This window comes from Sesamum indicum, linkage group LG6 (genome assembly GCF_026168435.1).
Source record: "Sesamum indicum cultivar Baizhima isolate 11 linkage group LG6, ASM2616843v1, whole genome shotgun sequence".
Lineage (NCBI taxonomy): Eukaryota > Viridiplantae > Streptophyta > Magnoliopsida > Lamiales > Pedaliaceae > Sesamum > Sesamum indicum.
Window position 1 is genome coordinate 5,940,413 of NC_142662.1, and position 20,194 is coordinate 5,960,606.

Below are 20,194 nucleotides of genomic sequence, written 5' to 3' on the forward strand. Positions count from 1 at the left end.
GAAATTATTGTTCAGTCGCTTGTATTCAGGTACTTATTCTTGACAACATAATTAACCAAAGAAGGTCAATGAGGAAAGAATAGAAGGATAAGAAAAGACATAAGTGTTCTATTTTTGTCCGGAACCAAACACCCCTTTTGGTAAAGGTTTCACTTTTCTGAAATCTTAATTGTAAATAGGGTCGAATTCATTAGGCACTATATGCTATAGACATCATTAGATAATCTTTTGACCCTCTGCCGGCGTAATAAGATCCACTCGCTGAAACTACACGGCGGACAAGTTGAGTGTGTATGAGATCGTATTAATTTTTATTCGAACCGTTACGGATATTGATGGACAAAGGCAAAGCGGTGATGGGCTCCGGCCGCCGATGGGCCGTGGAATTCACGGACAATTCTACGTCGCATTCGTCGCGCGATATTCTTGACCCCCCGGGTTTCACTCGAGCATCTCAAGAACAGGTATGTTTGGATTAACGGCGTTTGGACTTGGCTGGACAATTTTGGTTGTGACTGGAATTGTTGGTCTTTTGCTTAGGATGATTCGGCCGTGAGCAAACAGAAGAAAGACGCTGAAGCCAATTGGAAAGCCCAGGTTAATATTACGCCGTGTTGTGGCTTGTTTCATAGGCTTGATTTGGTTTAATTTTTTCTCCGACATGTGTTCTCAATTGATGAGAAGTCGAATGTTTGTCTAGACGTGGTTATGTTTCGTGAATTTAACGTAACTCAGTAGATTCTTCCGTGTACAATCTTATTGAAAGTGGTGACAACTTTCTTTGAGATGCAAGGGTGATAGTTCGTAACCTACTTCTGCTCAAGAAAGTAGTGATAGCAGAAGAATCTCATTTCTTTTTCCTTAAATATTTGTTAAAAGAGTCATTTTGGACATAGAAACGCCTAATCCCTGTACTGCCCAGGGTGTGTTTCTGCAAGTTTGATTCTTCTTGTTATCTGTTGGGTTTCGAACTGGATAGAGAAGCTGCTACAATGAGCCTTGTGATGGGTTTATCTTCAATTTTCTCTAAGAATGTTGATAGTGTGGTTTTGTTGTAGTGCATTGAGTGTTAAGAAGGTTGTGTTTATCTTTTGGGACCTCTGTTAAAGTTCTTGATTGAGATTTAGTTCTTTGATTGCTTTATATCCATTTTATGTTGATTTGTGCAAACAGAAAGCATGGGAGGTCGCACAAGCACCTTTTAAGAATCTGTTCATGATGGCCTTCATGATGTGGATGGCTGGAAGCACAGTTCATCTGTTTAGCATTGGTATAACATTTTCAGCTCTTTTGCAGCCAATAAATGCGCTTCGAGGGGTTGGCAAAGGTGAGTATTAACTTTAATTTAATCTCTTCACTTCTTCTTTTTGCCCCCTCTTTTGTCAATTTCCATTTCACTTTTATGAAGTGAGTTGCTAACTCCAGTTATGGTTAATTGTTCTCTCATTGTCTTTAGGAGGTTCTAGTTTCTTTTTGCCGCTTGACATCTAACTTATAATATAAAAGCTTAAGAAGTATATATCATGTGCTTCATGTATGCACTTAATCGCACCACATGTAGGGTGCAATCCGAAAATAGTATTAGAGTTGTTAACTCCACGGAGCTGTTTCATTATACCTATATATATTGTTTATGGTCTCTTCCTCATATGCTGTTTTATGCAAGTGTGCTTGTCCCGTACTTATGTTAATCTCTATTGTTATATATTAGGTCTTCAATTTTCTTGTGGGCTGTTACTATTTTATTTCACTAAACACCCCTCTGATTCACCACTGCATATTCGTTTAGATGTTGTGTAATGCTTAACAAAGATTTCACTTGCTGCCATTCTTTTCAATTAATTCTAGTATACATGAATTATCAGCTTACGGGGATCATGATTGTTATATGTTTAGAAGTTTCCATGTTGTTTCTTAAATTTCATGTAATTTAAGTATGCTGATTGCCGTTGCATTGATATGTAGTGTTTGAGCCTTACAAGGACAATAAAGTGGATCTCCTGGTGCCTAAATTAGTATTTATCGCCCTTAATTTGGTAGGCCTAGGAATGGGCATCTGGAAGGTTGGTTTCCTGATCCTTTTAGAAGTTGTTTTTAAATCTTTGCTTAGTATTACAAAGAACTTGTAGAAACCTTACAAGTGTTATTTGTTGTTGGCAGCTTAACACATTGGGTCTTCTTCCAACTCATGTATCAGATTGGGTTTCATCCTTGCCGCCTCCTCAGGTTTGATGATCATATTCTTATTTAATGATTCTAATTTTGACTTTTTGTTCGTGTGCTGGAGGTTGAAACTTGGAGTAGAAAAACTGAGTTAATAAATGTCCATAAGAAGCCTGGCTGCATGGGGCTGTATTTAACCGATAAAATATTTCCTATACTATAAATCATATGCTCACAGAAAACAACAGCGGAAAGTGGAGGGGAAAAAATCTTGAACTTGTTTATTGTGGAAGCTCCGAAGAGATGAAATCTTGGAGAATTACCCATGAAAACTGAATTTGTTATCCAAATATTTGCAAAACATATATATATTGTCTGATATCTTGCTGCTAAGCTGAAAAATAAGAATTTGAGGGAGAAATCCTTACGAAATTTCCTGGTGTTGCATGTGTTTCTGCAAAATTAAGCAACTTTCTTATATTGTTTACTGTTGAATTTATTTTCACCACGCAAAGACTGATCATTTCTATTAGCTTTTAGTGCGTTTACAAACTATATGAAGAGAAAATAACTGCATCCACTAAAGGTTACACTTTTATAGCTCTATTGACTCGACTGTTATGTGGCTTTTTCCATATACAGGAGGTGGAGTATTCTGGTGGAGGTATTCCACTTTACTAACTTCTCCTCCAGACAAAATTGAATTCTGATGGTTATAGTGATAGATAGGGACTTCCCGGAGCAAGATCAGTGCCACTGCTGGTATTGTTGGTGGCAATCATATATACTGTTCTTCTTTGATGAACTTTAGCCTTATTGTTATTCTTCAAAATGATGTATTTCTCCTGAATCTCACTGGCAAAACAACAGGTGCTAGTAAATTTTTGGCCAGAATATCTGTTATAATTGAGTTCAAGCGTCTGTATATCTTTTTAACATGATTATGTATGATTTACCGACATTGGGATAGCATGAAAATGTTACTGTGAAGATGATCTGAGCTAAGCACATAAATATATAGCCGACAAAGACCTGCTTTGCCATAGAAACCATAGACAGTTCTCCATGTTGCAGTAGATTTCATTCACTGACAACTAATGGATATGCAAAAGTTGTGGGAAGAATTACAAAACTGGGTGGAAGAGTACTTTGGAGACATGCTTGTCAATTTGTTCAGTAGCAAAATAGGCCCTATAGTAAAAGGTTTTGGCAACCATTAGAAATGTTTGCTTTATATCTTTACTTATGCCATTGGAGGATTCCTGCAGGACTAACTTCACCAGCAACTGCATGTCCTTCTCAATTTCCACGTACTTACTGAAACAATTCCTCTCTTTGTTCCATTCCATGCCGCTCACCTGTATATGAATTTACCCAAAGTACGAACATGGTAAGGCAAGTGCACGATCTTAGGAGCTACAAAGAACACATTCATACAAAAGAATCATTTTTTTTTTAATAAGAGAAGAAATTCAATTTGTCCCACGTTTTCCTTTTCGAGCTGTCGAAGTCGGCAACAGATCTTGTTGGTGAGGTCAGATAGAGTGTTGTATTCGTTTTTGAACAATGTCTCCTCAGAGACAATGTACCCAGAACAAATGTTTATTGTCGAAACTAGCAGCTCTGCTGCTTGGATTTCATCATCTCCTCGGCGTTGCTTGTTTAACCATACACCCCACTGTAAAAAATTATTTCACATCAAGACTATTTTCAACTATAGCAAACTTCACCTGTGTGCTCTGCGTGTGTGTGTGTTTCGGGTTAGCTCACAGCATCAAGTAATAGGTTACTGATGTCTCTGCCAGTGCGTTCTTGTGCATGGCTCTTGAGGTCCCTTAGTGTTTCAAACAAGATTGTAATGAGTCCTTTTACATACTTACAACCGTGTCCCCTGGAATAAAACAATATGATTAAGGACTTAGTTATAAACATGGAGGAAAGAATAAGTCCTGGACCTATATTATTGTAGGCTACAGTTGAAAGAGCGTGATATTTACCAGTTTCTCGGTTGTCCATTTCCGAATTCAATGCTTTGCTCTGAGGATTCAGCTTCTTCTTTACTGAAATAACAGGATGAAAGAAGGGTGCAAACAGTCTGGGACTTAACCCAGGCAGATCTTTCTCCTGACCTCTCTGGTTCAAATATGCTCGCACTGGCCAAGAAATAGTACAGCAGAAGTTCCTTCTTGCTTATCCCAAATTCTTCAAGACCGGAATCTTCATACCATCTGCGCAATCGCAATAAAAAATGCATCGTTAATCAACATAAACTATCATGATCAAAGGAAGTACACATTATTACGTACTGTTCCATACGGTTCCATTCCATCTGGTGTTGTGCCTGACATTTGTTGTAATCTAACTTTGCCAGCTCCAGATAGGCCTCATTATTAATTTCCGGCATCCTGTGATTGAGTTGAGGTAAAGTTTATATGGACATGAGCACGACTACATCAACAGTGGCTACATTATCATACATTAATTTATACCTGTACAATGATTTGCCGATCCATATGTCATCAACGCCGTAATTCTGAACATAAAAGCGGGTCTCCACGCGGGGTAGGGTTGCATACCAGGGCATCTCTACCCCACACTTTATCTGTTGTAAATAAATTATTGAGCTAACAGCATTTTTTTTCTTTACCAGTAATTAGTAGTTAATTAATTACCTCATCAGGAAGGTGTTTGGATATTAACCATTTATCTAGAAGCTGATTTTTTCGCAGCCTTTCTCGTAGAAAATTGTAAGAAAACTGCCTGGCTTGTTCAAGAATAGTTTCCCCTGGAAATAGGACCTGAGACGCCCTATAGAGATTAATGATTGGAGATGGAGATTCAAATCCTTGACCAACATAGCATGTGAACTCATCATCCTTCTTGAAGTTGCTTAACGCATCTGTCATTACAACATATGTACATGTGTAATTCAACAGTTCTATGTTTAATTTTCCAGGAGACTCAACTGTCGTAAATAAAAACTTGCAGAAATGTTATAAGTAGTACGCACTTGGGCTAATATTATATCCATGCAATCTTAGAAGTCTGAAACCCATGGATGTACAGTCAATGTCGCAAAATTCAGACTCTCTTGCACTAAACGAGCCTTTCTCTGTCCAGAATCTGCAATTCAACAGCATCATCAGGAACTGATTCTCAATTAATCAGAAATATTTTCCATGGGTACATCATCAACAGAGATATATGTTTACATAATTCTTCAAATAATATAAGTACATATTTTATATAAAATGGTCGTTGTTTAGGGATGTATACATAATTATTCTGATGACTAATTTGATTGCCGGGTACTATACATACCTATAAACGTGATCCAAACAGTTCTTGATTTCTGGTGCAAAGAAACGGGAAATTCCAAGGCGTTGCAGCCGATCCACTGCCCAAAGCCGTGCAAAAATGTCCACAGGATATACCGTTGGTGCTGAAATATAGTACTACCTTAGTCAGAAAGGGAAAAGTCTGACTACCAAGGCTTACTTACATATGGACGATAAGATGGTCGATGTTTTTTACCTCCTCCGTTGAACTTATTCACAACATAGTTGATAAATGTGATGCAATTTTCATCCTTAGTCTCCATGACTGCAAAGGAAGTAGCCGCTGGGGAAGTCAAAAATGTCCCTTTTGGTGTCTGCAGCTTCAGTAATTTTGGCCACTCCAACTCCAGGTTTTCCAGTCCTTCCAAGTTGTATAGTAGACATGTCGGTACGTTGTGCATCAGTTCTATAGGCGCCCTATCGATCAAACAGGAGCATGGCATCAAAGTTTATTCCCAATTAGGGGAACTTGAAAATGTCTTCCTTTTTACTAAGAAAGAAACAAATTGAAGTATACATATACATACATGGAATCATATTACAGTCAACATCAACAAGTGCTAACCTTTCCATCTTTCGATCTCTTACAACACAGATCTGTCGTATGACTGGAGCATCATATGGGATACCAAGGATGCCCAAATCTCTAGCTCTCTGCAGAAGGGCAGGAAACACAACTTCAAATCCACAAGTCATGTGCTCAGCATTGCTTTCTTCAAGCTTACATACATTCTCCTTAATAAACGATAGTCCTGTATACGTATATAAATATGAAGAGCACATTTTTATGTCAGCAGGTCGAATTTATCGAATTGAAGAGAAGTGCAAATGTTTACCCAATTTTCAATGTTCTGAAAGATATATACCTTTTTGGATCATATCAGCATGAATTTTCCATGTTGTCAATGCAACTACACACGCTAGCGTATTAAGTAGCCGGTCATATGCCAAGAAAAATTGTTCATCCCCCCATGATCCATCAGAGAGTTGGTTATTTGAAATCCAGTCAAGACTGGAAGGAAATTGAGGAATATCACGCCCTTGAAGGTCTCGAATAAGGGCAATCCATGCCGTATCATAGGCTGACACACTTATTCGTCCATCATCCATTGAACCCAACATCTGTTTAACGTAGTCGATGGACTCTTCTATCTTGCTATTCTCCAAAACAGGCAAATCCTGGAGATTAAGAGTATATATTTACTAGTTCAATATGTCTTACCTAAAATTATATGTATAGACACACGCATGAAAGTTGTTGAGAACCTCATCAAGGGCTTCCGGTTCTAATGCATCATTTTGCACACATGGTTGAGGCAATAACTTCATGTAATCACCTGCAACCATTACAAAGGCAACTTCATTACTTCATTACTTCATTACTTCACTCTACACGACAATTTTCTGTAGAGTTTAATTAAGGTTTAATCATATTTATTGTCCCGTATATTAGAATGGTTGTAAAATAGGGATCCTAAATATAGGAGTGACAAATAATACTCTAGAATTAAATATTTTTTTGGCAGTTACAGGACTTTGGCCATCAAATTTTTAAAAGTAGCTGGAAATTGATTACGTGGGCAAAAATTAGGAGTTCTTTTGGGGGGCCTTTTGCTGATATGGAATTGTATAAAAAACCAACTGCCAATTAAGATAGGCTTAAATATATTTTTGGTCTTGTAATTTTGATACTTGTGCATTTTTAACCTTATTACAAGACCAAAAAACTATATTTGAGTGAACTAAGATATTTTCTTTTCTTTTTCCTACCATATAAGCGTTTAAATGAAAAAACTCCCTACCACATAAGTAATGACATGAAAAAAATGGGAAAAACACTTTTTTATGAGGGATTTTTTTTACTGACTTTAATCTCTCCTCAACCACACAAGCAAACTTTGAAAATTTTATACTAGCTTTTTTTACTGGCATGATCGATATTTCTGCGTACATATAATAAATAAGTTTACACACTTTTAAATATATTATGAATTAGAATAAGATATATAACTCAATAGATCAGTTTTAAAAAAATAATTTAAATATATTATCGATACAATAAAAAAATAGAAATACATAAAATTATATCAAAATATAATTAGTAAATAAATTATAAAAAATAAAATTTATTTTTTTATATAATGTAAATTTAAACAAAAAACTAGCCCCTAGCTCTCGCCACCCTCGCCCCTTTCTTTGATGCCGCCCTCCCCGTCCCCGTTCCTCGAGCATAGTTGGCAACGTTGCTATCGCCCAGCTGTGCTGAGGGGCTATGTCGTTTACCCCCATCTGCTGGGGCAGCATCACCCCCTGCTGGGTGGAGGGGTTAATTTTTTTTTTGAAATTTATATTATATACTAACTTTATTTTAATAATTTATAATTATATACATAATATAAATTCAAAAGTAATTTTATTATTTTTTTTCATGTCAGTGCTTATGTGGCAGGGTGTTTTTGGGACATGCCCAGTCAATTTTTTTTTTCAATTTAAAAAGCTCTATCAGTCACTTTTAAAAATTTGATGGCCAAAGTCTTGCAATTGCCAAAAAAACAATCAATTCCGAGTTACTATTTGTCACCCTTATATTTACTGTCCTTGTACAGAATGGTAAATGCAATTAAGCTGTTTGATTAATCGATAATGCTTAAGTTTTAGTACCTCGTCCGGCTTCATTTGATAAATCTTTCCCCCGGACAAGAAAAGTATGTACATCTTTACTCCCATTCCTCCATGACCACGTCCCTGAGCGCGAGGGCGCCCACACATACACACAGTACACAAAAGGAAGAAAGAATTAACAGAAATGAATGTGCTAAAAATGCTTATTAACAGGCTTCCTTGGTGATTCATGTAATTTCCTGGACATTCGAACATCAATGTGGAAATCGGCACACGGTTGCAGATTTCGAACGAATTATACGATGAAACTAAATAATATTAACACTAATAATTATCAACATACGGTTGCAGAGTTCACAGGCTAGAAATCGGCGTCTTCTAGAGGACACTGATTTGCAGCGGAATACATGAGGGAAACTGAGCTGTGGGGTTGGCAGAGTAGACATTCTCTCCAGACCTGTAGATGCACCTGGAAATACAGCTTTAGAGAAGATGCAAAGACAGATTTCCTACACATGGACTATCAATATGGTTCACAATATATATGTAAGATTCTAGCTAGTCGCAAGCTTAATGTAGCTAACGAAGTAGCGAAAAATTACATTTTTCGTCCCATAGAATAGGAGAATTTACACTTTTAGTCATTCCATTTAATTATGCAAATTTTAAAATTAGGACATATTTTGTACCTTAAAGAAAGATATTTACACTCAAAGTGACTAGATTTTGTACTTAAAAGTATATCCTAGCAAAAAAATTAATAGTTGGTGTAACAGTTTATGTACTACACTGTCTTTATAGACAAAAGAAGAAAAGATCAGCTGAAAGTTTGTCTAACTATCTCATTCATTTTTCTCCAATAATTAACATCATTGAATATAACAACTAATCTTTCTTAATATTTCCTTTTTCTATCAACAATTTTCCTTAATTAACTTAAGCTAACTCAATTAATCATCTCCCTAAAAGTTTTCTATTACTTAAAATATTATAATGAGATTTATTATTATGTAGTTTTGTTATGTTAATTTTAAGTATCTCCCATGTCTCCTTATGTTTTCATTGCAATATTTCTCTTTGTCTACAAAATTTTAGAATTTGATCAACTTGAATTTCAGGTAAACTTACTTGTTTCATTCTCTTTTGTAATATTTTGCTTCTGTAAATAAAATATTCGCTTGAAGTAGATTTTTATTGGTACGTTGATAGCCTATTCTTATCGAAGAGAAGGAACGAGAAAAACCGAAATATTCCTACTCAAACATGAAATCCTATAGTTTACAACTCTTCTTTATATAGTAACTCGACTTGTTGCTCTTGTAAGATATGGATCAGTCACCAGCTTGAACAAATATATAGAAGATTAAATAATTAATTACAGGCCTTTTGGGTTAAACAAACCCCTATAACATATTACAATGAATCTAATGAATAGAAATAACAATATAGTAAATAACCCAAAGAATTGCAGAATGAGTAAGACGAAAAACATAACACTGTAACCAGATCTTAGGCTCAGATAGCCAAGATCCTTAAGCCACCAAGGCCAAAGGACACAACCCAACATGGTTGCTTAACTCGCAGAGCCACTAAGGCTACACCACTAAGGCTGTTGACAAAACTACCAAGGTCACAGCCACTAAGGCTTTCACAGAACCACCAAAGCTATTAGTTAACCTTGTGACTTCAAGCTTTAGAGCATGAAGGACTAGGTAAAGCTTTTTAGAGAAAGGGGGAAGAAGATATGGGAAGCACTAATTCGAATACTATGAACTATTTCATACCAACCATAAAAAGAGGCTGGACATTAAATGGCGTGTAACAGCCATTGTTGGAGAAGGAGAAGTCACAGAGGAATACGAGGAGGAGGGGGAGACCCAAAGGGTCACTTGAAAAGAGGAAGAGAGAAACAGACAGTGGAGAAAGGGGAGATAGGGTTAGGTTTTGAGAGAATGTAAGAGGGAGAGATTTAAGCAGGCAGCAAAGCGGGTTAAACCTTTAGTAGGTCGGGTCAGTAGGTTTAGAGGCTTGGTGGGGCCTAAGTGAGTAAGTCGTCCAGTGCAGGGCCCAGCTAATGGTTTGGGCTAGTTTTATTTACAGCTCCGCATTCCCCCATCAGTTTACTATGAAGAGAAAAATAAAAGGAATAGAACTACCTACTTATTATTCGGAGGTGAATCATAGAACGCCAAAGCTATGGTATCTTATGTACCTAACATAGGTCACATCCCTCACGACATAAGATAAAAGATCCAAACCTTCTTCTTCGGAACGGAAATGAACGTGGCCAAAACATATAAAGATTGGCGTAGTCGCTCATAAGGGACATATCTATCCGGATAGAGGATAGTCTAGATCGATTCATAGATAGATCTCTTTCCATATAGATAGGTATGTTGTAATTTTACGCTGAATCATATATTCTAATGAGGTGAAGTGGCTAAAGTTTGTTGGCACAATTGGCAAGAACATGTTGTTTACAATTAGATGATTATCATTTTGATTTTTTCTGTCGATATGAAGATTTCATTAGTTGATAATCAAATACCCCTATACGCAACCTAGCTGTATGTAGATTCTAATGCAATGTTTGGAGTCTGTTAAAATTTGAAGTGTGGGGAACAAAGTATATTCATGACAATAAATTAGAGAAGGAAAAACTAGGCTTTATTCATCCAAAAACTCTAGTACTTTATTCATCTAAACTCTCTCGTTCTAAAGTTACAGAGATGTGATACTATATGTAAAGAATAGAGTTCTAGTTAAAGAAGAAAATTAACTTACTTTGAACTCTAGTCGGCAACAGACTCAACAAAAATTAAATACTGGAATACTAATAAAAAACAAATACTGAGGACAAAAGGATAAGTATGAGCAGAACTTTTAACAGCCTCCCCCCCCCCAAGATGGAGCAGAGCAAGCGAGGCCCAGCTTGCAAAGGAATCGTCCGAAGTCAGCAGTAGGTTGTATCAGGATGGCAGCATTGTTATCGCATCAGAAGGGAATGGGTAGCGGAACGGAGATATGGAATAGAATGAAGGCTCAGGAGCCTAAAAACCTAAGGCCTACTAAGACCAAAGGCCACAACCACTTCACGGTTGCACAAATCACTCAAAGCCACAAAGGCTCATAGAACCATAAAGGCCCTACCAATATTCAAAGCCATAAAGGCTCATAAAACCACAAAGGCTCTACCAATATTCAAAGCCACAAAGGCTCATAGACGAATTTCAGAGAAGGAAGAAGGAGATCATCAGAACGCAGTTTCATGCAGCGGCGCTCTAGGGTTTCAAAGCAGCGAGCAAGTATGCCAGCGGAGGTATGCTAGAGTTTTAAAGGCAGCGAGCAAGTATATCAGCGACAGCATTCTAGGGTTTCAAAAAGCTGTCTTTTTCTCTCTTCTTTTTTTTTTTTTTTGAGAAACCCGCTCTGATACCATGTTAAAATTTGAAGTGTGGGGAACAAAATATATTCATGACAATAAATTAGAGCAGGAAAAACTAGGCTTTATTCATCAAAAAACTCTAGTACTTTATTCATCTAAACTCTCTCGTTCTAAAGTTACAGAGATGTGATACTATATATAAAGAATAGAGTTCTAGCTAAAGAAGAAAACTAACTCACTTTGAACTCTAGTTGGCAACAGACTCAACAAAAATTAAATACTGCAATACTAATAAAAAACAAATACTGAGAACAAAAGGATAAGTACGAGCAAAACTTGATAAGTACAAGCAGAACTTTTAACAGAGTCAACATCACCCAATTCTTTTTTATGACAAGAAAACAAAAGAAAAGAAAGATCTTGTAAAGTTGACCTGTACAAAGTCTTTCCAATCCACACGTCGTCAGCACCAGCGTAAATGTTGTAGGTAGAATCTGGTTTCAATGCGGGCTTGGCTGGCATACCATGGCATCGTCAGTCCGACCCTTATCTGTTTATGTAAATTCAGCAAACAATTTTGTAAACGAAGAGATTATAGAGCTAGGAAAACATTGATTAGGTGCATGGGATAGGAACCAGAGGATGGTTTATGATGCTGCTGGGCCGCACTTTTTCTCGGTGCATCCCGAACCTAAACCCGTGGGTGCCTGTAGTTCTTTTCCTATAGAAGGTACTAAGGCCAACCCAAGTTCATTTGGCTATGTGTGTCAAGATTATCGGCCTGATTTTTTTATGTAGTACGTGCAGTTGATCAACCCTTGTACAATGGCTGTGATGAATCCCAATTGTCGGCGAATGCCCAATTGGTTGACATCAAGGCCGAAAATAATATGTCTGATAGATGCTACATTCAGGTGTCCCAATGTGCTAGTGACCTGTTACTGTGTGACCACACCCTCCCCCCCTTCCCGATTACTACAATACAAAGAAGATGATATAAAATTTGGATTTGCTCATAGAGAAGATTCATGCATGGAAGAACGATGGCATGTTGTACTGGAAGGACGACACGGACTGGAGTACTGCAAGTTTTGTGGTGACCTGAGTACAAACCCGTGTCTTATACATTTTTAGTTTTGCAATTTCAGTCTTTTCGTACATTTTTACTGGTAAGAAGGGCGAACTCTAATTAAAAAATAATTAAAATTACAAAAATTAAAATGATATAGGATTAGAATACTGCATTAAAATATAATAGGACAAAAAAAACTGGCAGACGTGGATCGATAGGAGCAAAACAATTTTAAAATGTCACATAAGAGGCAAATGTATTTTTCAATGAGAAGGTGAACTCCAACAAAAAAAGAGAATAAAATTATGAAAATTAAAAAAATATAAAATCGAAATACTAGCATAAAAAGTTTAAAAATAAAAATACTAAATGACCTAAATTACTAGACAAAAAATTCATTTAAGCCTATATCTAGCCACCGGCAAGATTAATGTAGTTAACAAAATGCTTATTGCAACAATTATGCAATTTTGGGGGAAACCCGATTGAGCTGTTTCCCATGGTGCCTTCGGTTAGTTAATTATTAACTACTACCCGCTACCGCTAGGTTCCATACACCATAAAAAATAAATTAATTTTTGCATTATAAACACCTACGACCTAAAAAACTTTATAAGTATGGCTTACATTGAAAAAAATTACTATTGGGTACAATCTTAACGATCATGACTAAAACTATGGTGGATAATTATTATTGAATAAAATTAGTTTGTCCATAATGAAAAAATTATTTACAATAACTATGAGTCATCATAAAAATATATGCAATGAGTTTTAGACACCCCCGCAAAAATCACAACCATACAATCGTTGTGTGGCCGTCATCAATATCAATTTACTACTATTATTTATTAACTGTCATAATTAAATATTAGGGTAAATTGTATTAACACCCCTTGTATTTTGGTGAAATATCCTATATTAATTTTATAGGCAAAAAAACCCTTGTGTTGTTTAAAATACCGCAAAAAAGTCCAGTTAGAACTAATGAAGAATGTTTGACCCTCGCTTGTTGCGCAAGTGAGCTTCAATTTTTTAGGATTACGTTATATGTGCAAATGTTCATTTTGCCCCCCCTCCCCTTTGGCATGTTGATATATTTTAATAAATCATGTATTATTGATTAATTTAAAAAGTATTTTAATTAAATATCAAAATATCTAAAAAGTATATAAAATTTTTAAAGGTTAAAATTTTATTGAAAAATCACCATACAAAAATAAATTATATATACTAAAATTCATATCTTAAATTTCAAATTGATTTAAATATAAATACCAATCAATTATATAATTATATATTATTAACTAAATTTAAATTATTATTTAATTTAAATATATCTAAATAAATTATATTTATTCGTAAAATATATTAATTAAACATAAAAGCATTACATTATTTAACATAAATAATTATTAAATTAAAATGATCATTAAAAGTATTTTAATAAATTTTTATTATTTTTAAAATTTAGAAAAATTGTCATTTTTACTTTTTTTTTTATAGAATTTAAAAAATCGCCTCATCCTCCCGGGTTTCCCCTTGCCGCCGCCCCCCACACTTCGCGCCCGTCGCCCGCCACCCAATTAATATTCAAAAGTAGCCGTGCCAAACTAAATTTGAGCAGGTGCCTGATGATGCTGATGCCATTACGAAATTGTCCGAATTGACACATCTGTTCCTTGAAAAATTTTAACTATGAATCTTCATACTTGATAGTAACGAAGAGGGCATATGTATCCAAGAATGAAATTTGCTAAATTTTCAGCAATATCCATATATACTGCTTCACGCTCCCACTCCTTTCTTAGACTCCAGTGTTTGATCCGCAAGAGCAATATGTCAGGAGGATATACACTCAGGGTTATTCCTCTGTCAAGCCACAGTATCCAGAGCTGCGAAAAAACCTCTGGTACGGTCTGCATGAGTGTTTGTCTCTTTCAACATATTCTATTTCAAGATTACGTCTATATATATATATGTATGTATATGAAAAATTTAGTAAAAAAATCAATATTTTCGGACTAAATTTCAATATTTTTGTTGTTTGGGTGTCAATGTTTTTGGACTACATTTCAAAATCTGCCTTCCCGGATTCTGCATCAATTGGTTGCTAAATTTTTCCAGGACATGGATTCTTGGGCAGATCAGTCATCGTTGCCAAACGCAACCTCAATGTTTCAGCGGTAAGCCTCCCTGCCAACCTTTCTCCGCGTTTGTACTCTCAGACTCAGAGCAAGAACCTGCTCCTCATTTGGATTGTAAGTTGCAGAACGATGGAAACTTCATGAAAAAATTAGAGAGAGGTTAAACCATGGGAAGGTGGAGATATCACCATCGGCATACGACACGGCGTGGGTGGCGATGGTGCCGGCCAGGGGATATTCCGGCAGTAAGCAGCCCTGTTTTCCGCAGTGCTTGGATTGGATAATGAAAAATCAGAATCCGGACGGGTCATGGGGTTTGCAGTATCCCGGGCATTCATTGCTGGTGAAGGACTCCCTTTCGTCCACATTGGCGTGCGTGCTTGCTCTCCGCAAGTGGAATGAAGGCCAGCAACTGGTCCAAAGGGGTAAACGGTTTGCTTTTTCACTCTCTTGCAAGAAAAACATAGTGAAATTTTCTTTACAGATTTTTTTCCGGATTACTACATTAAATCACCTGTTTGTCATATTGTTTCCAGGATTGGACTTCCTCAGGTCTAATGGTTGGGTTGCCAGTAGGAAAGATCAGTTTTCTCCCGTTGGATTCAGTGTTATTCTTTCCTGCTATGATTAACTATGCTAAGGAACTAGATTTAACTCTGCCCTTAAGCTCAACTTTAGTTGATTCATTACTTCACGTTCGAGATTCAGAAATTAGGTTCGTTAATTTGTAGCTTTTTGCTCTTCCACATAATCTTCTTCTGTGCTAAGAAAACGTAACTTAGTTTTAATCCAAGTGTTTGCTGAAATGATCTTATCAGAAGAAACCAAAACCTGGAATATGTTGCTGAAGGACTTGGAAATTCATGCAATTGGAAGGAGATATTGACACGTCAAACAAGTAACGGATCATTGTTTAACTCACCGGCTACTACTGCAGCTGCTTTGATTCAGTGTCATGATGATAAATGCTTTCAATATTCGATCTCGGTTCTCAAAGTTTTTGACAGATGGGGTACTTCATGGAAATCTTATACCTGGCTCTGCTATTTTGATTACATGCACCTTCAATCATAAAGTTTACATAGATTGTTCTTTGTTAGTCCCTACTATGTATCCTATGGCTATATACACTCATCTCTGCATGGTTGACACCCTGGAAAGGTTGGGAGTAAGTCGGTATTTTAGACATGAGATTGACTGTATTCTTGATGAAATGTACAGGTGAGTTTGAAACTGTGTATGTTCTACAATTATAATGCGCTGCTTGCTCATACAACCTGTTTCTGACTAACAGGTGTTGGCAGGGGAAAGAAGAAGAGATCTCGGGCCATGGCATTTAGACTTCTACGAACAAAAGGATACAATTTTTCTTCAAGTTTTTCATCCATTGAATTATTTGAGACATTACAGAATTATGGATATACTTTGAGAAATCAAGTAAATAATTTTTTCTTTTTCGTCATGATTTAGATGAATTTGCAGAATTTATTGACAGAGAACATTTCTTCAATACGGTTGGCAGACAATACAGTGGTGTAACCACAGTTCTTGAGCTCTACAGAGCCTCACAGATGAGGATATACAAAGAAGAAGCCATTCTTGAGAAAATTCATGCTTGGACTAGTGCTTTTCTGAAGCAGCAGCTGCTAAGCGGAAGTATTCTGGACAAGGGATTGCATAAACAGGTGACGGATAAGAATTAATTAGCATACCGGAATAGGTAAGATTTATGATTGTGTCTGCTCTTCTGACTAACTTGCATAACTTTTCCTCTGGAAATTATAAGGTGGGATATGACTTAAGAATTTTCATGGTACGTTAGACGGAGTTGGAAACAGACGAAGCATTGAACTATATGACGTTCAAAATGTTCAAATTCTGAAAGCAGCATATATGTAAACATACCAATTTATGACTGCAATATCTAGAAAGCGTTAGCGTCAATTATACATCGCTGATTGAATCGATCTCTACTCCATGTGGCTTTCTGTGTTTAGGCGCCGCACAATTCATAATGAAGATTTTATCCAATTCTCTGTGCAAGATTTCAGTATTTCCCAGGATCAATACCAAAAAGAACTTCAGCAAATTCAGAGGTATTCCATCATCATGATAGGTCATAAGCAAATGAAACTTATAGGCAAAATTGCAAAACTAGTCCAGTATGTTTGGGGGTTGGCAAAATTGATCCCGTAGCTATGAGACTGGCAATTTTAGTCCTTTATGTTTAAAATTTGTAGCAATTTTGATTCTTCCGGCCAAAAGTGATCGAAAATTAACAAATCAAATTGGGGATTAGGATTTCGGCGACAAATGGACTTTACTACACAGGTAGCATCCTACGTGGATGCTGACATGACAAAAAAAAGTTAACCACCACCCATCACCACCACTACCACCACCAAGCCCGATCGCCGGAATTTTTTTTCCGGCGCATCTCTGGCCACGCGTACCACCACTAAACTCGCCATCCTACGTTGATTCCAACCCTATAGCATGTGTTTCAATCGGAGTTCAGACATGCCCCCAATTGTTGATTATAGTCTTATCCTAAAATCTAGATTTATTTTCTTTCTCTTCTCGATTCACCGCCGTTCGACCTACCCACTGTTCGAGACCACCACCAATCAACCCCCATCCTTCGGCGAGTTGATTGCACCCAAGCCCATCCATTTTTATCAACTATTCGGTCGGTTCTCTTCGTTTTTATTTTCGCCACTTTTTTTCTGCATCCACCATTGATTTTTCCGTCATATCTCCGTCACTAGCGATCATCTCGCTGGCGGACCCAACACCCTTGTGTTTGCTCCCCATGGCGCACACATCCCTCCCGATCAGTTTTTGTCAACGGTACATCCACGTTGTAGCCTCATCATCGGTTGACTTCTCCTTTATGTTTTAATTTAGTGGCAATTTTAGTCCTATATGTTTTAATTTAGTAGCAATTTTGGTCCTTCCGACTAGAACTACCAGTCAGCAGCCACGTAAGATGCCACGTGTTTAAGTTGAGACCAGTTGGCAATTGGAACCCTAAGCCCCAATTTGTCCGGCTAATTTTTGGTAATTTTGACCGAAGTACCAAAATTGCCACTAAATGAAAACATATAAGACTAAAATTGTCAGTTCAGTAGTTGCAGGACTAATTTTGCCAGCCCCTATACTTACAGGACTAATTTTGCAATTTTGCCAAACTTTTATTACAGTAGGAAACTAACATATTTATCTGCCAAAATAGAACAGGTGGTGCGCTGAATGTAGGTTGGACCGCTTAAATCAAGGAAGGAAAGCATTACAAGTTTGTTATTTTCTGTCAGCTGCGGTTATTGTCGATCGTGAATTATCTACTGCTCGTATGTCCTATGCTCAAGTTATTGTTCTACTAACTTGCTTGGATGATTATTTCGATCTTTATGGATCTAGAGAAGAAGCCCTCCGTATTATCGAGTTAGTACGCAAGTACGTTTTCCGTTTCTTCTTTCAGTTTACGATTGATAATAAAATTATCTGAAGGGATGAACAGTACAAGAATTCTCAGACAATATTACTTGACTACATATATATAGCTGGAATATGCAGCCAGCAAAGACTGAGCTCTCTGAAGAAGCTGAAATTCTATTCACTGCACTATACAAAACAGTAAATGAAGTTGCAGCAGAGGCTTATGCCACGCAAGGCCGTTGTGTAAAACACGATTTAGTTAGCATGGTACTAGCTATGTACATATATATAAGTTCTTGATACCAATGGTTCGTGTTATTCCATTTTTCAAGTTTATGGGTAAAACTTGTGAGTATTTAATGTCATGATTCTTTTCTCTTGTCTTAACCAGTGGGTAGAACTACTAACAAACTCTGCAAGAACAAAGGAACCTTGGAGCGACAGCAAAATGCCAAACCTGGATGAGCACTTGTCTATTGCGTGGAAAACTGTTGGTTGCAAACTTTGTGTTCTAACATCGATCCATTTCCTAGGGATGAAATTACCTGCAGACGTGTTCACATGTGCAGAGCTCACTAATTTGTGCAAGAACGCTTCACTGGTTTGCCGACTTCTCAACGATCTCAGGACTTTCAAGGTACTTAATATTTTCGTCATCATACTTATGAGCTTAACTATTAAACATAACTAAATGAGACAGAAAGACACAATGTCATTAACAGATCGGCGATGTTTGGCAGAGGGAATACGCCGAAAGGGTACTGAACAGTGTGAGTGTGCAAACAATTGAAGGAGCCATCTCAGAGGAGGAGGCCATTTTAAAGGTAAAGCAAATGATAGAAGATAATAAGAGAAAAGTGCTGCGGATGGTTTATCAAAGAGAAGGAAGCGTTGTCCCACGAAAATGTAAAAAACTCTTCTGGAAGACATGCAAGATTGCTTATTTTTTGTACTCGCACGATGGAGGCGATGAATTCACGTCCCCGCAGGAAATCACTAAGGATATGAATGCAGTGATCTGGGAACCCCTGGTGCTTCCTCCTCAGTCAAGATGATCCGAGATCAGAACAATATTTCTACTGGATTCACGTTTCTCTGTATTTTAGGGAATAAAGCACATCATGCACCATCAAGCATTAAGGGCCCTTACAATTTATTCAAAACACAGAAATAAAAGGGAAACTGATGCACTATAAATTTCATAATTCAAAGCAGCGGTATCCGCAATAATATCGATAGATAATGTTTCACACCCAGCGTGACGTATCAGAATAATATATAATGAAACTAAAATCAATTATTTCAAAAGCAGTTATATTGTAATATATTGGGCAGACTGGGCCATAATTATACAATAATTAATAATTGATCATATATATACGTCTTAGTATTATTCAAGTTGAGGCTAGTATGCCCAAGCTCGAATCACAGATTAATTGATTTTAATTTAATTTTAATTCTCAAATTAAGTCGTGTTGCATCTTTAATTAACATGGGTTAAAATCTAATCATGATATCGACATCCCATTACATTCAAATTACATCATGGAAAACAAGAAAATTGAAGGTCCGTATATTACAATACCATGCGATAATTGGACAACTATTGATACGCATACATACTGCAAAGTTCACAAATTGAAAAAGAAATATGGTAATGCCATTCTCAAATCAATATGGAGAAAGCTAGTATTCATTCATGGTCAAGAGAAAGATACAATGAGAAGCTAGTATATAAATAAAACAAGGAATCTAGCTAACAAACTACTAACTAACCAAATTTAAGAATAACTAAAACTCATGACAAACACCATAATAGTACAGAAAAGGACAAACAAAATTGTACAGAAAAGGCAAAACAAGAACGGAGGTCATTGGTGACCTCAGGACCGAGGATGGTGAAGCGACCTCGTTGTAGCCTGCGATCTCGTGGACTTACTTTGTTCACATGTACCATCTAACGTTATTACACGTAACTGCAATACTCGGTGTATGGAACGTGACATACATAGTAATGACTGATCTTGCC

General features: G+C 36.8%; 3 protein-coding genes across 4 annotated transcripts; 2 read left to right on the forward strand and 1 right to left on the reverse strand.

Moving 5' to 3' along the window:
- Nucleotides 1–82: 82 nt before the first annotated feature.
- LOC105164879 (uncharacterized) lies at nt 83–3,099 on the forward strand. Its single transcript, XM_011083691.3, has 6 exons — nt 83–464; nt 541–597; nt 1,174–1,327; nt 1,966–2,063; nt 2,161–2,226; nt 2,806–3,099. Exons 1-6 carry the CDS (start codon nt 336–338, stop codon nt 2,842–2,844), a joined length of 543 nt encoding a protein of 180 aa, XP_011081993.1. The 5' UTR covers nt 83–335; the 3' UTR covers nt 2,845–3,099.
- Nucleotides 3,100–3,160: 61 nt separating this feature from the next.
- On the reverse strand, nt 3,161–8,652 carry LOC105164878 (syn-copalyl diphosphate synthase TPS3, chloroplastic). 2 transcript variants are annotated; one of them, XM_011083688.3, is made up of 15 exons: nt 8,467–8,652; nt 8,163–8,246; nt 6,768–6,838; nt 6,368–6,680; nt 6,067–6,253; nt 5,698–5,918; nt 5,485–5,605; nt 5,174–5,286; nt 4,836–5,062; nt 4,653–4,765; nt 4,470–4,568; nt 4,161–4,391; nt 3,934–4,054; nt 3,650–3,841; nt 3,161–3,521 (listed from the first exon to the last, which is right to left on the reverse strand). In XM_011083688.3, the coding sequence occupies exons 1-15, from the start codon at nt 8,567–8,569 to the stop codon at nt 3,288–3,290; spliced, it is 2,430 nt and encodes an 809-aa protein (XP_011081990.1). In that variant the 5' UTR covers nt 8,570–8,652; the 3' UTR covers nt 3,161–3,287. The 2 variants fall into 2 exon arrangements, with proteins under 2 accessions (XP_011081990.1, XP_011081992.1); XM_011083690.3 differs by lacking the exon at nt 3,650–3,841 and having other exon boundaries at nt 3,388–3,521; nt 3,894–4,054.
- Nucleotides 8,653–12,150: 3,498 nt separating this feature from the next.
- LOC105165084 (nezukol synthase KSL3-like) lies at nt 12,151–19,346 on the forward strand. Its single transcript, XM_088881047.1, is given in 19 exon segments — nt 12,151–12,238; nt 12,307–12,422; nt 14,392–14,492; nt 14,708–14,766; nt 14,853–15,152; nt 15,264–15,340; nt 15,342–15,442; nt 15,546–15,739; nt 15,828–15,948; nt 16,022–16,048; nt 16,050–16,102; nt 16,198–16,412; nt 16,514–16,520; nt 16,523–16,622; nt 16,725–16,823; nt 17,968–18,183; nt 18,291–18,432; nt 18,557–18,802; nt 18,906–19,346. Coding segments are annotated over 19 exon segments (2,577 nt in total). The 3' UTR covers nt 19,221–19,346.
- Nucleotides 19,347–20,194: the final 848 nt, after the last annotated feature.

Excerpts from the sequence above, each read along its gene's own strand:
- LOC105164879 (XM_011083691.3), top strand. The coding sequence starts at position 336 with ATGGACAAAGGCAAAGCGGTGATGGGCTCCGGCCGCCGATGGGCCGTG. Across the intron at positions 598-1,173 it reads AAGCCAATTGGAAAGCCCAG|AAAGCATGGGAGGTCGCACA; the intron begins GTTAATATTACG and ends TTGTGCAAACAG. Across the intron at positions 2,064-2,160 it reads TAGGAATGGGCATCTGGAAG|CTTAACACATTGGGTCTTCT; the intron begins GTTGGTTTCCTG and ends TGTTGTTGGCAG.
- LOC105164878 (XM_011083688.3), bottom strand. The coding sequence starts at position 8,569 with ATGTCTACTCTGCCAACCCCACAGCTCAGTTTCCCTCATGTATTCCGC. Across the intron at positions 6,681-6,767 it reads AACCGGAAGCCCTTGATGAG|GATTTGCCTGTTTTGGAGAA; the intron begins GTTCTCAACAAC and ends CTTAATCTCCAG. Across the intron at positions 5,063-5,173 it reads TGGATATAATATTAGCCCAA|ATGCGTTAAGCAACTTCAAG; the intron begins GTGCGTACTACT and ends TTGTAATGACAG.